The 18,792-nt window shown below is 42.4% G+C and overlaps 1 protein-coding gene across 9 annotated transcripts in view; it reads right to left on the bottom strand.

The window, feature by feature from the left end:
* LOC106573121 (suppressor of tumorigenicity 7 protein homolog) overlaps positions 1-18,792 on the bottom strand; it is an 82,229-nt gene that overhangs the window by 14,408 nt on the left and 49,029 nt on the right. For all 9 annotated transcript variants that reach the window (XM_014147833.3, XM_045696899.2, XM_014147834.3 and 6 more), the window contains one exon: positions 1,136-1,218. In XM_014147833.3, the coding sequence (XP_014003308.1) occupies positions 1,136-1,218 (83 nt within the window). The remainder of the gene's footprint in view (positions 1-1,135; positions 1,219-18,792) is intronic.

Below are 18,792 nucleotides of genomic sequence, written 5' to 3'. Positions count from 1 at the left end.
CCTTTTGACACTTGGTAGGCTGTCATTGTAAATAAGAATGTGTTCTAATTGAATTGCCTAGTTGAATAAAAAGGTACAAAAATATTTCAAATCTGTCTTCAGGGCTGTGTCGATTCAGTCGAATGCCATTTGGGCTACTTCATACTACTGAGATTTTGTAATAGTGTCTTTTATTTTGGTATGCTGCTTTAAGTACAACATAACCCAAATTAACATAGCATAATGTTTGGAAGTTAGAGGTCTAAATACTGTATTAATGAAGAGACAAATTGCATGTCCGATACAAATGTATACACAGGTTGCACACAGGCAATCACACACATTAGATACTTCTATTTTAGCATTGCCTAATCAAGACAGTGCCCGACATGCAACTCAGTCTCTGTGTCCGCACGCACGCACACACACACACACACACACACACACACACACACACACACACACACACACACACACACACACACACACACACACACACACACACACACACTCCTTTACCTTAATTAATCCATACACACCAATGGTATCGCTTTCTTATCTAGGCTACTTCTAGAGCTGGCGATACAGTAACGTACTGTCCTAAAGTGACCATTCAATTACCTAAACCTCTCCAGTCTCCACTGACTGTAATTAATATAACTGATATACATCTGTATTGCAATACATCACAGCCGAGCCCAGTACACAGAATTTCTTCTCTGCTGTAATTATTCATAGGACACATTAAGAGACTCATCGTCGTTTCCAGGCAACTAAACAAACTGGCCAATCTACGGAGAGAGGTATGGGGTTCGCTAGGTTGTAGCCCTTCTCTTTTTCTTCTCCTTGTAAGGAAGACCATTGTAGCACAGTTCAATCACTGCACTACAGACAAATGAGGGCTCAAATTGGTGATCCTGTGTGGCTCAGGTGGCGAGAGCACGGCGATAGCAACACCAGTGTTGTGGGATCAATTCCCACTGGCATCACATAATATTTAAGTGTAGTGTAGGCTACGCACTCCCTGTGCTGTAAGTCAGTTGCTTTGGATAAAATTGTCTGCTAAATGGCATAGATTATCATATACTAAAATGTACGCACTCACTGTAAGTCGCACTGGAAAAACGTGCTAAATGTCATAATATTATCAACTTACCAGTATGAGTCCAGATATCAAGGAGGAGGTCCCTGTCAGAGCCACGTAGAACTTGGGGGTTAGGGTGTTCAGAAACATGCTTACTATAGAGGAGACACAGAAAAACACAAACACTGTTAGCAATGATGTATCAAAAAAAGGCAAACACACATTTCCGCTACGAATTGAACAAAGCTGTATTGTAGCATAAATCCTTTCTATTACCATTATATTAGGCTATATTCCAGGTAGCTATGATACGGTAGGGTCGTTCCATCTGATTTCAAGCATTTTCGGACTGCACACCTTTTGATTTGAACGAAACCTTTCACACATTTGACCATGGTGGAAGTGTTCAGAAAGCAACTTCTCGGACCTGAATGCCAAAACATTCAGGAAATGTTGGTGCTCAAAGCTGACCCATTTCGCCTACCCCGCCCTACAACAAAACGTCCATGTCTTAAGTCACCGAAATAGATAAACAGTTGAGTTTGATTTCATTTGAAAGCTTACAAACATGGTTGTCTTGCTATTCAAGGATTTATTGAAAAAATGCTGAAAATATATATTTACTTGTTGTTTAAAAGTCAATTATCTAAAAGTATGAACTCCGATTTTTCTCAGTTTCAAATGTTGTAGCTTAGACCCTATTTGACATCTGATATATGTGTTATTCCCATCATCAGTTGAGACACAGCATAACTCTTGAATAGAGGGTGTTTCATTTCAATCATCGAAAGAGAATTCATAGAATGGACCTATCCCTTCAGACCCCTGCGATTTAGCTGGTATACCATTAACATTTACATTCGATTGAAACTTTAACTTCCAATTACTACCAGCAAGATGTCCATCGATCCACCCACCGTCTATTCTATTATCTATATTTCTATGATTTCATTAGGTTTCCTATGGAAGATTGACAGTTTAACGTATAACAATGGATATTCTCACTCAAGTCACCATTCATTGATGTGTGGACCTCCAACCATCTTTGTGGTAACATTTTAAAAGTTGAAATTGTAACTTTATTCACATTATAGTACATTTATCAGCCAAAACATGACATCCATCCTGTATTCAAAAGTTTGCTGTGTCTCAACCGATGACGGACACAACAAACACCTCTGAGGATGTAAAATAGGGTTTAAGCTCCAACATACAGTACCAGTCAAAAGTTTGGACACACCTACTCATTCAAGGGTTTTCATTATTTTAATATTTTCCACATTGTAGAATAATAGTGAAGACATCAAAGCTATGATATAACATATGGAATTATGCAGTAACCAAAATATTTGAGATTCTTCAAAGTAGCCACCCTTTGCCGTGATGACAGCTTTGCACACTCTTGGCATTTTCTCAACCAGCTTCATGAAGTAGTCACCTGAAATGCATTTCAATTAACAGGTGTGCCTTGTTAAAAGTTAACTTGTGGAATTGCTTTCCTTCTTAATGCGTTTGAGCCAATCAGTTGATGTGACAAGGTATTGGTGGTATACAGAAGATAGCCCTATTTGGTAAAAGACCAAGTCCATATTATGACAAGAACAGCTCAAATAAGCAAAGAGAAAGAAAGAGTCCATCATTACTTTAAGGTCAGTCAATCTGGAAAATGTCAAGAACTTTGAAAGTTTCTTCAAGTGCAGTCGCAAAAACCATAAAGCGCAATGATGAAACTGGTTATCATGAGGACCGCCACAGGAAAGGAAGACCCAGAGTTACCTCTGCCGCAGAGGATAAGTTCATTAGAGTTATCAGCCTCAGAAATCGGCAAATAACTGCACCTCAGATTGCAGCCCAAATAAATGATTCACAGAGTTCAAGTAGCAGACATCTCAACATCAACTGTTCAGAGGCGATTGCGTGAGTCAGGCCTTCATGGTCAAATTGCTGTAAAGAAACCACTACTGAATGACACCAATAAGAAGAAGACTTGCTTGGGCTAAGAAACACAAGCAATGGACATTAGACTGGTGGAAATCTGTCCTTTGGTCTGATGAGTCCAAATTTGAGATTTTTGGTTCCAACCGCCGTATCTTCATGAGACGCAGAGTAGGTGAACGGATGATCTTCGCATGTGTGGTTCCCACTGTGAAGCATGGAAGAGTGATGGTGTGGGGGTGCTTGCTGGTGACACTGTCTGTAATTTATTTATAATTCAAGGCACACTTAACCAGCATGGCCTCCACAGCACTCTGCAGCGATACACCATTCCATCTTTTGTTTTTCAACAGGACTAAGACCCAAAACACACCTCCAGGCTGTGTAAAGGCTTTTTGACCAAGAAGGAGAGTGATGGAGTGCTGCATCAGATGACCTGGCCTCCACAATCACCCGACCTCAACCCAATTGAGATGGTTTGGGATGAGTTGGACCGCAGAGTGAAGGAAAAGCAGCCAACAAGTGCTCAGCATATGTGGGAACTCCTTCAAGACTGTTGGAAAAGCATTCCAGGTGACTACCTCATGAAGCTGGTTGAGAGAATACCAAGAGTGTGCAAAGCCGTCATCAAGGCAAAGGGTGGCTACTTTGAAGAAGCTAAAATATATTTTGATTCGTTTCACACTTTTTTGGTTACTATATGATTCCATATGTGTTTTTTCGTAGTTTTGATATCTCCACTATTATTCTACAATGTTTGAAAATAGTAAAAATAAAGAAAAACCCTTGAATAAGTAGGTGTGTCAAACATTTTGACTGGTACTGTATATGAACATTAAGAAGAAGAAAAAGGGCATTTATGCATTTAGAAAATGTACATTTAATCTTAAAATATTTATATTTATTTATGAGTCATATAACAGTTTTACAACCGTGTTTGTAAGCTTTCAAATGATATCAAACTCAACCATTCATCTTTTTCAGTGATGAAGACATAGAAGGCTCGTGGTAGGGTGGCATATTCAAAATGCACTCTCTCCTGAATGTTTTGGGACTCAGGTCTAAAAAGTAACTTTCTGACCACTTGTACCCAATGTACCCTCTAATATTTTTCGTCACTGAGCAAATTTCAGGTCTGTTGAGCGCAAACTTGAACCTTGTGAAATTTCTGGTTTGCGTTTACTGTGAACACTGAGGCTGTACCCACTTTAATTTACTGTTTTAACAGTGGCTAAGTAGCCTACTGTGGCTATCCGATCATAATGTAGGCCTACCAGAGTGGCCTACCATGAAAAACAATGGAGAAAATGCATCATATAACATTTTAACATGGAAATAGATGTTCTCTCATTCAGCTCATGGTAGCAGCCAATGTAGGCCTACATTCCACGAGACTTATGAAAAAAACATGCAGGGCTTGACATTAACCGATTTATCCATTTGTCTTTCAGACAAGGAGGTGACTGAACATTTTGTTGTGTTGTTTGATGCAAGAAACCACTTTACAAAATAAAATTCATTATTATTCCCATATCATTATTACAGAGAATCAGACTAATTATGTTACCCTCTGCCTATTGGTTACTTAGCATATTCAAGCCGGTCTCAAAATTACAACACCGTCCCTTTAAGACATAAAAAGCTATTCACCTGACTCGCTTTTCAAAGATGGCTTGAAATGTACACGTTTTGTGCTCTTGTAGGAAGCAATCACTCACCCATTGCTGAATACAAATGAGCTATAACTGGGCTAATAACTCACTAACTAGCAAATAATATGAACAAATGCGCATACGTGGCTACATGCAGCTCTCGCTTCGATCTCAAAACAAAAGCAGAATAATTGCGACCGCTCATGCAGTAAAACAGTCTAGTTCAAAGTGAATGGTACAAATCCATATATAGCAATGGTCTATTTGCATACAAGTCTACTGCAGCTCTGATCGGTTATGGCGAACTGGTCTGTGTAGAGTACGGGCCCGAGTTGTGCCTGTCAATGCAATAGAATCCTACTACGATGCACTCTGCCTACAACATCTCTTGCCTAGTTCGTTATGTCACATTGAAAGTGACTAATATTGCATTGATTCGATCACAATTCCCACAGTAAAGGGAAACATTGATTGTGTTAACTAACGGGGAAAACTCTAGAAAGTTGAGTGAAGTTCAATCTCATGCTTCTCTGCTGGCAGTCCCTGGGGAGCTGCCCGGAGCTTAGAGGGAACATTGCTTCTACCATGGGCAAACACGTATAGACGGTTTGGTTCAAATCAAAAGTGCAGTCAGAAAGTGATTGAATTCATATGGAATGACCTAGTATTGAGGATCTCATGATAAAGGGTTTTTACACACACTTTCATGCAACACAACAGGGGAGATCAGCATAGTGGTGTCAGTGTTACGGCAATGTCACAATGTTCACCGCTAGGTGTGCTAGCCATCAAACACATGACTAACATGGGATACACTACACATGGGATCAACCTAGACTAAAGCCCTGCTATGCAGACTGAAGAGGCAAATCCTTAAAACCAGATCATCCCATAATGAGGTGGCCAGTGATGAGATCTGTGGGAGCTTTTGGCCTGGATGGTGGAATGTGGATACTGTAGTAGTACGCCAGGATGTACAGTACATCATGTACTGGCAAGAAAAAAGATGTGGAAACACAATGCTGGTAAGGTGAATGATGTAAACACTGGTTTCAAATTGGGTTTTAGGCAGATGGGCAACAGAACTAGGCCAGGCGGCTTTTTCCACATCATTTATGGTAGGGGAAACACTGGTGTAGTTGTCAGTGGCGGTAGATAACAGGGTGGTTGGGTGTCCCTTCTCAAGGAGCCAGTTGTAGAGAGAGAGAGAGGCTGGGACAAAGACACCACTCAGACATGCCTCGCGCCCTTCTATTAACCACACACACACGGCCAGTCCATCCTACTACTACACTGCAGCACCAGCTGTAGCTATTCCTCTCTCTGGAGTGGCTTCCTTCTCCTCCTGAGAGGGTAGCATTATGGAGCAGCCAAAGCCTCAAACAGGCTACACTCTATGGGAGAGGAAGTTACCAGATGGAGAGAGAGTGGCGAACAGTAGGCCTATGTACACGTAAATGTGGGGGCGGGTTGCCTTACACCTTGTACCGGTGAAGATACAGCTGTCCTCCAGTGTGTACAGCCTCGTTAAAGACTGAATATGTCGGATGATGTTGTTGCAGAAGCGGACGCAGGTTCAAGTCTGTCTGACCTCATAACACAGAGGAAATGAAACGTCCACGTGTGATGAATAGGACTAGATGCAATGAATCGTTTTGGGTCTTGGCTCAGTTGAGTTGCATCATAATTGACACTGCAACATATCAACACTTCACTCACAAAGTTTCATTATTAAACTGTTGTTGGAGATTGAATCCATGATGGTGACATCAGTAAAAAGGGCAATTAAGATCTAGCTGGCCCACCATCGGTTGCACCATGTCTACAGAAAATGTCAACTGGCTTAATAATCAAGACAACAAAATGTCATTGCAGACCAATAGATGTGACCTTTAGTAAGGATGGGACACCCGGGTGACCGCTGTTCTGATCAGAATGATAATGGAAGCAGGGCACGCTCGCAGAAACGTTGTGTAAATACAAAATATACCACAGAACATGCATGCGGCAGTTTTCACGCAACAGTTGGCATTTTATAAAAAGGCAGCAGCTGCGGATCCGACTTTTTCTGAATCTTTAGTCTGCCTAAAGAACCTGCAGGATCCCTAAACGCATCTGCAGATGACGTTCTGCTCAGGTTTATATTCTCTACCTTACATGTAGAGAAAAGGCTACTCAGGCAAATGGTAAATCGCTTAATACATTTAGGTCAAAGGTGAATCAATGTCTGCAAGATCACATAATGATAGTATTCTACATTACAGAACCAAATATAAATAGCATACTATAACGTTACCGTAAGACAAAAACAAGTTTTACCAGTGAAAACGTCCACGCAGCACCTGCATACCAACCATTTCATCGCAATCAGTTTCATGTGTATATGCATTTAGATCTTGAGTTATACATTGCTGTTTCGAAGTAACCTACAGTGTGTTGTTTTGAATTATGTACTGTGAGCAAATTCTGAAGTAGATGGTGTTAAAGCATGAAACAACGAGACTCTCACTGCTGATTATCTGAGGTACTCACAGTGGGAGACCCTTTCTTCTCTTGTTAGAACAAAAGCAGTACCTGCTGCGAGCCGAACTGGTACAAACGAACTTAACAATTGAACTTGTATAATTGCAATGTTCATCAGTGGCCAACAACTTGACTTTGAAACAGAGTGCACAAACTCCCATGCACCGGTGGACTTACCATTAGACAGAAGAGGCAATTTCCTCAGGCCTCACATCATCAAGGTGCCTCACGAGCTGGCCATTAATACTGATTTTATTTCATTATATTACAAACATTATATACAGTACCAGTCAATCGTTTGGACACACCTACTCATTCAAGGGATTTTCTTTATTTTTTACCTTCTCCTACATTGTAGAATAATAGTGAAGACATTAAAAATATGAAATAACACATATGGAATCATGTAGTAACCAAAAAATTATGAAACAAATCAAAATATAATTTAGATTTGAGATTCTTCAAAGTAGCCACCCTTTGCCATGATGACAGCTTTGCACACTCTTGGCATTCTCTCAACCAGCTTCACCTGGAATGCTTGAAGGAGTTCCCACATATGCTGAGCACTTGTAGGCTGCTACTCCCGCACTCTGCTGTCCAACTCATCCCAAACCAAATCAATTGGGTTGAGGTTGGGTGATTGTGGAGCCCAGGTCATCTGATGCAGCACTCCATCACTCTCTTTCTTGGTCAAATAGCCCTTACACAGCCTGGAGGTGTGTTGGGTCATAGTCCTGTTGAAAAACAAAGCACCCCCACACCATCACCTCCATGCTTCACGGTGGGAACTACACGTCTCGATGATCCGTTCACCAACTGCGTCTCACAAATTTGGGCTCATCAGACCAAAAGACAGATTTCCACCGGTCTAATGTCCATTGCTCATGTTTCTTGGCCCAAGCAAGTCTTCTTCTTATTGGTGTCGTTTAGTAGTGGTTTCTTTGCAGCAAATCGACTATAAAGGTAGTTGTTAAGCTGGAGCCAAAGAAGAGGATGGCTGACATTTTACATGCCCGTAACCAATTGTGCCATTTAGTTTTTTTGCGTTGTTTGTAACTTGTTTTTGTAAATAATTCTGTACATAATGTTGCTGCTACCGTCTGTTATGACCAAAAATAACTTCTGGACATCAAAACTAGGATTACTCACCACAAACTGGAAGATATACTGCTCTCCCGGGAACAGGCCCAGATCACCGTAATTTGCATTAAGAAAAGAGGAAAAGAAGACGCAGATCAGGCTGCCTTTTGAGAATCCGTAGCCGAGCGCGTAAACTCCCACTGCCAACAATTGTACTTGCTAACATGCAATTATTGGAAAATAAAACGGATGACCTACGATTACCCTACCTGTAGGGAGGTGGTCAGAGAACTGGCAGTGTGGTGTGAGGACAACAACCTCTCCCTCAATGTGAGCAAGACAAAGGAGCTGATCATGGACTACAGGAAAAGGCGGGCCGAACAGGCCTCCATTAACATCAACGGGGCTGTAGTGCAGCGGGTCAAGAGTTTGAAGTTCCTTGGTGTCCACATCACCAACGATCTTTCATGGCAACAATGGAATTGTTGCATGTTGAGTTTATATCTTTGTTCAGTATAATTAAATCACAATGGATTAGCTAGTTTCCATGAAACAGCTGCTTGTGTTAGCTGCCGAGTTACTGCAGTGTCCTTAGCTAGCTAACTATTTATGTGCTAGCTAGCGAATATGCTAAATTTAGTTAGCTAGCTAAAAATTTGGCTATGAACTGGCAGTATGGGATTGGAGAGTGAATTAAATTGTTTGTCATCTTGCTAGGTAGTTATCTAGTGGTGGCTATCTGGCTAGTATCAACAAGGGCTTTCTACACAATAGCAACACTAGCGCAGATAGATTAAAATCTAGATCATAAAGCAATATGCACGGATATGCTTGGCCAAACAATGCTACTGCCACCTTCTGGTTTGGAGTATTTTAACAAGGCTGACGAATTCCAAGATTTTTGCTGGGTGAACACAAAAGAGATTGAACAGAGTGTCGGCAGTCAGAGGTCCTAAAGTACTGTCGGCAGGCAAACATTTGACAAGCTTACCGGTGTGTCTGAGCTTTAACAAACCAGCGTAGCCTACATGTGTATTGTGCCTAGTCCAGTTTCTTTGAATGTGATAGGCATCTGTATTTGAGTGATAGCTGGTCAGGCCAATCATAACGCAGGACTGCCCTCTCTCCGGGCGCTGAAGACGTGGATGTTGATTAAGGCAGCCCTCCGCACCTCTCTGATTCTGAGGGCTTGGGTTAAATGTGGAAGACATGTCAGTTGAATGCATTCAGTTGTACAACTGACTAGGTATCCCCCTTTCCCTTTAGTAACATTGTAGAATCAGGAGGGGGGTCTGTAACCAGCCACTCAGCCAATCAGTAGCTCGCATTTTAATGTGGGGGTGGGCTTCTCTTTCACCTCTGCATGAAACAGGTAACCATGACAATCCCTCTCAACGACCCTACACGAGAGTGCATGACTAGAAGACGCTAGAAAGACAGTCAAGCTAGTTCATTAATGCCATGTGTCCCAACCGTCTTGGAGAAAAATGAGTAAAACCATATGCATTCTATTACATTTAAAATAAAATAAAAACAATACAAATGTTTGTTGCCTTTCCCCAAAAAGAGCCCAATAAGAACCGGACAACTGCCAGACAGAGCCCAATAAGAACCGGACAACTGCCAGACAGAGCCCAATAAGAACCGGACAACTGCCAGACAGAGCCCAATAAGAACCGGACAACTGCCAGACAGAGCCCAATAAGAACCGGACAACTGCCAGACAGAGCCCAATAAGAACCGGACAACTGCCAGACAGAGCCCAATAAGAACCGGACAACTGCCAGACAGAGCCCAATAAGAACCGGACAACTGCCAGACAGAGAGCCCAATGAAATGAAATGTACGATGCGGTTACACTAAATCATACAGTGGTACAGTAGCTGCTGGGAATGAACAGGAATATGATGAATGATAATTTTCTAAACAAGATCCCCCTGAACCAATTACTTAAGGGCCCTCTGCTGTGAGCTCGCCTGGACTTCCTTTGAAGATGCCTCTATGAGAGATGCTTGTACAACGTCGATGAATTATATGCATTTCAAAACATAACAGGACATCTAATACATCTGTGTCCTTAAAAATCAACCCCATAGGAGAACGCTACCTGCCCTCATCACCAACCTAGCAGTCAACATGAAGAGGGTTTAGGGTGTTTAGCCGTAAGGCTAAATATCGAGGGTAGGTATTATTTGAAAGCTGGTGTCATGATTGGTGCTTGGCTGTCAATTATCAAGTCCTAGTTTTAATCACATTACACTATATATACAAAAGTATGTGGACACACCTTCAAATTAATGGAGTAGGCCATTTCAGCCACACCCGTTGCTGACGTGTGTATAAAATGGCACACAGCCATGCAATCTCCATAGACAAACATTGGCAGCAGAATGGCCTTACTGAAGAGGTCAGTGGCTTTCAACGTGGCACCATCATAGAATGCCACCTTTACAACAAGTCAGTTCATCAAATTTCTGCCATGCTAGTGCTGCCCTGTCTAGGAGCAACAACGGCTCAGCCACGAAGTGGTAGGCCACACAAGCTCACAGAATGGGAACGCTGAGTGCTGAAGAGCGTAGTGCATAAAAATTTCCTGTCCTCTATTAAAACACTCACTACCGAATTCCAAACTGCCTGTGGAAGCAATGTCAACACAATAACTATTTGTCGGGAGCTTCATAAAATGTGTTTCCATGGTCGAGCAGCCGCACACAAGCCTAAGATCACCATGCGCAATGCCAAGCATCGGCTGGAGTGGTGTAAAGCTCGTTACCATTGGATTCTGGAGCAGTGGCAACACGTTCTTTGGAGTGATGAATCACGCTTCACCATCGGGCAGTCCGACGGACAAATCTGGGTTTGGCGGAGGCCAGTAGAACGTTACCTGCCCCAATGCATAGTGCCAACGGTAAAGTTTGGTGGAGGAGGAATATTAATCTGGGGCTGTTTTTCATTATTCGGTCTAGGCCCCTTAGTTCCAGTGAAGGGAAATCTTAACATTACAGCATACAATGACATTCTAGACGATGCTGTGCTTCCAACTTTGTGGCAACAGTTTGGGGAAGACGCTTTCCTATTTCAGCATGACAATGCCCCCGTGCACAAAGTGAGGTCCATACAGAAAGGGTATGTTGAGATCAGTGTTGAAGAACTTGACTGGCCGGCACAGAGCCCTGACCTCAACCCCATCGAGCACCTTTAGGATGAATTGGAACGCAGACTGCAAGTCAGGCCTAATCACCCAACATCAGTGCCTGACCTCACTAATGCTCATGGCTGAATGGAAGTAAGTCCCCACAGAAATGTTCCAACATGTAGTGGAAAGCCTTCCCAGAAGAGTGGAGGCTGTTATAGCAGCAAAGGGGGGAACCAACTCCATATTAATCTCCATGATTTTGGAATGAGATGATCGACAAGCAGGTGTCCACATACTTTTGGTCAAGTAGTGTATGATAAAGGCAAAAATTCAAGGAACTTATCTATTTTGTTGTGCTGTTGTTACATTTGTATCAGTGTTTTTTGTGGTGTGCATCATGAGCAAAGTCGTTGTAGCCTATCATTTAACTTACCCTGAGCATAGGCTGAATTGGCTTTGCTGTACTGCAGCCAAAAAGCCTGCCAACAGCCTACCAAAGGTTGCACAGTGTCCATTACAATGTAGAAAAATGCGTCTCTGTCCCAAACCGTTCAATAGTTCTCTTTGAAATACTTGTGTTGATGTATCACTATGGGGATTTGCCAGGATCACCAATACTCTCAGATGGAGCTATCAAAAGCGTCTGTCGGAGACAGATAAGTAAAGTTGAGAATGAGGTGAGTCCCTCACCTCCTTATAAAAGGAGTCACCCACCCTGCATCTGGTCATTCTCACTTTTTTCCCCTCTCGAAGAGCATTACTCTCCAACTATCCTCAGCACAGACTGGATCACCGTTTTCCTGCTTCACTGCTCAAAAGCAAACCGTGAAGGATATCACTGCCAAGTGTAGGTTTTCAGACTCTGTGGAAAGCTTCAGTATTGACCGAAAGGTTTTTAACTGCGTAGAAATTCCTTTTCTACCTCTGTCTCCTTTGGTAGCTAGCTTCACGGCTATCTATTGAGACTCGGTTAGCCAACCTAGTCTCAGAGCATTTCGTATTATTCTGTACATAAATCCGAGACACTCCATTTAGTATGATATGTTACGTTCCGTACGGGATGTATTAATTTGTGTATGCCCATCACCCATTTCGATATATGTTACGAATTACAATTTGTATTATATGTTCAGAATTTGCAAAAAACTTTCAATATGTTATGAATTTGCTAAACTTATATATGTTACAACTTCTAGGTAGGTGGCTAGCGTTACCTAGCTGGCTAAAATTAGATCGGTTAAAGGTTTAGGGTTAGCTAAAAGGGTTAAGGTTAGGGTTAGCTAACATGCTAAATAGAGCTGGGCGATATGGCCAAAATATTATATTACGGGTATAAACATTTTTGACGGTATTTTATATTTTTGAATAATAAAAGTTCTAAATTTGCTTTATGAGTAGTTTGTGACCCTAAGGGGGCAACACATATATTCTAAGTGATTTCAATTCATTTTTCTCCATTCTGATTGAACAGTATAAAACAATGCAACTTCAAACCAAAATACATTTTCATCCATTTCTGCATTTCCACACTGCCATGTAGGGCTACACAATATGGGCAAACAATCTAGGCCTTATTTTTAACCAAATGTTAAAATTGCGATTTGACTTGTGATTTAGAGCATAACACTTGGGTGAACTGCTGGAATCATGGAAATAGAATGTCTATTCTAATTATATAGTTAGAATATAATATTGGGTACTTTGAATACAGTGTTTGATATTACAACAAATGAAAATGCCAGGAAAGAGTTATTGTGACAGAGTAGAAACCAAAGTGTTGACAAGTGTTCCTAGGGGACCCTATAATCTTTATATACATTGAATGTTCTCTCTTAGCTACTTCATGTAGTAGCTAGACATTCGTGTATATGCCCACCCATCCACCACTACAAATCACCCTGCTTTCATTTTGCCTTAAGTAACTATCTTTCTTTCTTATGTAACCACACCAAATGTAACATATCATACTCATTTGAGTGGACAAATGTACCGTTACCATGTTACATCTAGTCTATGAGACCAGGCTGGGTTAGCCTACCTTTATTTTACTAGGCAAGTCAGTTAAGAACAAATTCTTATTTTTAATAACGACAGGATGGTTTTTCAATATTGTCAGCTGTTGAAACTATTTCCTTGAAATGTTTTAATATTTGTAACTACTTTTTAAGTAAATACCTGCAGTCAACTTGTGCAATACAATAGGAGACACAGCAGATCACATTCTTAATTTCACCAGTCACATTTTTCATTATGAATCTTAAATGGCAGTCTCCAGTCACATGGTGTTTCTTCACAAGTGAGTTACTAACTGTTGTGCAGCACGCGCCATCTAATCTAGTTACAGAATGGAATTCACAACTAAATGTTTGCCAGCTAGATATCTTATAACCATTAAGGAAACTGTCTAAAAGTTCCAAAGGCATTCTACTGTGCTTATTATTGCCATCTATTAGCCACAAGGCTTCTAAGACGGTTTACACAAGCTACCATTTGCTAGCCATCACAAGACGAGCCAAACCTAGCACTCGCCTCCGAGCCAACAGCGAAGGCTGAGGCTCAGCTCCCCGCAACAGAACCCAGTTGGGGAGAGGTCATGGATAGCCTCCATTCCCTCCCCTCACGGTCTGACGACGTAGTGTCAGGTGAAGGCGAGTTATGGGATGACAAGGATGATGATCGGATATCCTCGAGATAGTTTACGAGATGGGGGCAGACAACCGCGGTCTCCCGCCTTCAGGTCTGACAGCCTCGAGAGCAGTGAAGGCACGTTGCTTACACCCAGTCTCTAAGCCTTTAGCTCGTTCTAGGACATGTCGTCTACTGTGCTAAAGATCCTTTCAGAGCAGCTACTAGCTGCTGAGAAGCATATTATGCCATCTTTCACTTTACTACTGCCCTTGGCATCCCTAAGCGAGTGTATGGATTGTGTCCTACCAGCCCCGGTTCACGGCTGCAGTCTGCTCATTGGCTTTTCAGGTTCAAGTACCGAACCCCATCCTTTGACATTGGTCAACATTTTCTCATTGTCGCACCTTGGAGCCTATGGATTTTAACCTGTGTCCTTCCCCAGAAGGGCATCCCCGTTGATGTTCAGCACGTGCATCTACACTACCGTTCAAAAGTTTGGGGACACTTAGAAATGTCCTTGTTTTTCATGAAAACATACATGAAATGAGTTGCAAAATGAATAGGAAATAGTCAAGACGTTGACAAGGTTATAAATAATGATTTTTAATTGAAATAATAATTGTGTCCTTCAAACTTTTGCTTTTGTCAAATAATCCTCCATTTGCAGCAATTACAGCAATGCAGACCTTTGGCATTCTAGTTGTCAGTTTGAGGTAATCTGAAGAGATTTCACCCCATGCTTCCTGAAGCACCTCCCAAAAGTTGGATTGGCATTTCTTACATACCATACGGTCAAGCTGCTCTCACAACAGCTCAATAGGGTTGAGATGCGGTGACTGTGCTGGCCACTCCATTATAGACAGAATACCAGCCGACTGCTTCTTCCCTAAATAGTTCATGCATAGTTTGGAGCTGTGCTTTGGGTCATTGTCCTGTTGTAGGAGGAAATTGGCTCCAATTAAAACGCCATCCACAGGGTATGGCATGGCGTTGCAAAATGGAGTGATAGCCTTCCTTCAAGATCCCTTTTACCCTGTACAAATCTCCCACTTTACAACCACCAAAGCATCTTTTCATTTTCTCTGCGTCTCACAAATGTTCTTCTTTGTGATCCGAACATCTCAAACTTAGATTCGTCTGTCCATGGCACTTTTATCCAATCTTCTTCTGTCCAGTGTGTGTTCTTTTGCCCATCTAATCTTTCCTTTTTATTGGCCAATCTGAGATATGGCTTTTTCTTTGCAACTCTGCCTAGAAGGCCAGCATCCCTGAGTCACCTCTTCACTGTTGACGTTGAGACTGGTGTTTTGTGGGTACTATTTAATGAAGCTGCCAGTTGAGGACTTGTGAGGCGTCTGTTTCTCAAACTTGACACTAATGTACTTGTCCTCTTGCTCAGTTGTGCACCGGGGCCTAAAACTCCTCTTTCCATTCTGGTTAGAGAAATTTTGCGCTGTTCTGTGAAGGGAGTAGTACTTGCATTGTATGAGATCTTCAGTTTCTTGCCAATTTCTCACATTTCTCAGAACAAGAATAGACTGACGAGTTTCAGAAGAAAGTTTTGTTTCCGGCCATTTTGAGCCTGTAAATCAAACCCACAAATGCTGATGCTCCAGATACTCAACTAGTCTGAAGAAGGTTGTATTGCTTCTTTAAATCAGTACAACAGTTTTCAGCTGTGCTAACATAATTGATCATTAGAAAACCCTTTTGCAATTAACCTTTTAAAATGATAAACTTGGATTAGGAAACACAACGTGCCATTGGAACACAGGAGTGATGGTTGCTGATAATGGGCCTCTGTACACCTATGTAGATATTCCATAAAAAATCTGCAGTTTCCAGCTACAATAGTCATTTACAATGTCTACACTGTATTTCTGATCATTTTGATGTTATTTTAATGGACTTCTTTTTTTTTTAACAAGAACATTTCTAAGTGACCCCAAACTTTTGAACTGTAGTGTATATTGTAATGGCCTTCAGATGAGCATCATCACACTATGTGAGTATATTGTAGTGGTGTCCATCTTAACTGCTAACCATATGATATCAGCAGTCTTTCATGCCAAAGCTGTATACTGAGGCAGAGATCGATCAATCAATTCCACTCCGTCTTTAACTACAGGTCACCTTCACCACAAAAAAATGCAGTGCCTCACACAATATATACACAAGGACGCCATTATAAGATGAGTTTTTTTGGTCTATCTCTCAGCTGGGCAAGTTATTCAGTCTAATATGATTGTCAAAGGGTAAATGAGACTTATCACAATAAGGTGGCTTGGACCATTTGGTCAGACTTGTGTGGCTGTAGTCAGCTCATTCGTTACCAAAACACTGCACCCTCGCAAAATCAACACATTCAGCCTCCTTTTGGTGCTGGTCTGTATCCACTCTGTACATCCACCATTTCTAGGTGCATTTCCCATAGAAACCGCTACACTCTACAGTGTAGTGAAAAAGGCCATTGAAATGAAACCAGGAAAGAGGAGCAGCAGTCAATACCCAAACCTAACAACGAACCTGTGTATACTGTACATGTGCCACAAAGGGCTTTATGACAGACAGAAATATGCCTCAGCACCCCTTAACACGATCCCGCAGGTGAAGAAGCCAGATGTGGAGGTCCTGGGCTGGCGTGGTTACAAGTGATCTGCGGTTGAGGCCAGTTGGACGTACTGCCAAATTCTCTAAAACGATGTTGGAGGCGGCTTATGGTAGAAAAATGTACATTAAAGCCTTGTTCTCAGATTAGCTTTGTTAAAAATCCCCAGCTACAATAAATGCAGTTTCAGGATGTATGGTTTCCAGTTTACATAGAGTCCAGGGAAGTTATTTCAGGGCCGTCGAGGTATCTGCTTGGGGGGGGATATACACGGCTGTGACTATAATCGAAGAGAATTCTCTTGGTAGATAATGCAGTCGGCATTTGATTGTAAGGAATTCTAGGTCAGGTGAACAAAAGGACTCAAGTTCCTGTATGTTGTTATGATCACACCATGAGTCGTTAATCATAAGGCATACACCCCGCCCTCCTTACCAGAGAGTTGTTTGCTACTGTCAGCGCGATGCCTGAAGAAACCGGGTGGCTGTACCGACTCTGACAACATATCCCGAGTGAGCCCTGTTTCCATGAAACAGAGAATGTTATAATCTCTAATGTCTCTCTGGAAGACCTTGTTGTCAAGAGATTGGACATTGGCGAGTAATATGCTTGGAAGCGGTGTATGCTGTGCTCGCCTTCTCAGTCTGACCAGTAGGCCGCTCTGATGGCCTCTCCTGCGGCAACCGCATTGTTTTGGATCGGCCTCTGGGATAAGATCCCACATCCAGGGTGGAAGTCCGAACAAAGGATCCGCTTCGGGAAGTCGTATTCCCGGTCGTAATGTTGATAAATTGACATCGCTTTTATATCCAACAGTTCTTCCTGGCTGTATGTAATAACACTTGAGATATTCTGGGCTAACAATGTAAGAAATAATACATACAAAAACAAATTACTGCATAGTCACCTCTCTTCAGGTCCTTAGGAAACTCTCTGTCGGCGCCATTATTGGGGACAACATTGATGTATGCGCTGACTCAGTGAGCGAGTTTATTAGCAAGTGCATCGGTGATGTTGTACCCACTGTGACTATTAAAACCTTCCCTAACCAGAAAACGTGGATTGATAGCAGCATTCAAGCAAAACTGAAAGCGCGAACCACCACTTTTAAATCATGGCAAGGCGACTGGAAACATGAACGAATACAAACAGTGTAGCTATTCCCTCCGCAAGGCAATCAAACAAGCAAAGTGTCAGTAGAGAGACAAAGTAGAGTCGCAATTCAACGGCTCAAACACAAGACGTATGTGGCAGGGTCTACAGTCAATCACGGATTACAAAAAGGAAACAAGCCATGTCGCGGACATCGACGTCTTGCTCCCAGACAAATTAAATAACTTCTTTGCGCGTTTTGAGGACAAAACAGTGCCACGGCCCGCTACCAAAGCCTGTGGGCTCTCCTTCACCATGGCCAATGTGAGTAAAACATTTAAACGAATTAACCCTCGCAAGGCTGCCGGCCCAGACGGCATCCCTAGCCGCGTCCTCAGAGCATGCGCAGACCAGCTGGCTAGTGTTTTAACAGACATATTCAATCAATCCCTATCCCAGTCTGCTGTGCCCACATGCTTCAAGATGGCCACCATTGTTCCTGTTCCCAAGAAAGCTAAGGTAACTGAACTAAATGACTATCGCCCCGTAGCACTCACTTCTGTCATCATGAAGTGCTTTGAGTGACTAGTTAGGGATCATATCACCTCCACCCTACCTGACACCCTAGACCCACTCCAATTTGCTTACCGCCCCAATAGGTCCACAGACGACGCAATCACCATTGCACTGCACACTGCTCAATCCCACCTGGATAAGAGGAATACCTATGTAAGAATGCTGTTCATTGACTACAGCTCAGCATTTAACACCATAGTACCCTCCAAACTCGTCATTAAGAACCTCGCCCTGTGCAACTGGGTCCTGGATTTTCCGACGGGCCACCCCCAGGTGGTGAAGGTAGTAAACAACATCTCCACCCCACTGATCCTCAACACCTGGGCCCCACAAGGGTGCATTCTCAGCCCTATCCTGTACTCCATGTTCACCCATGACTGCGGCCATGCACGCCTCCAACTCAAATCATGAAGTTTGCAGACGACACTACAGTGGTAGGCTTGATTACCAACGACGAGACGGCCTACAGGGAGGAGGTGAGGGCCCTTGGACTGTGGTG

This window comes from Salmo salar, chromosome 16, assembly GCF_965601325.2.
Source record: "Salmo salar chromosome 16, fSalSal1, whole genome shotgun sequence".
NCBI classification, from domain to species: domain Eukaryota; kingdom Metazoa; phylum Chordata; class Actinopteri; order Salmoniformes; family Salmonidae; genus Salmo; species Salmo salar.
Note: the sequence above shows the minus strand (reverse complement) of the source record. Positions and strands in the feature narration are given on the sequence as shown.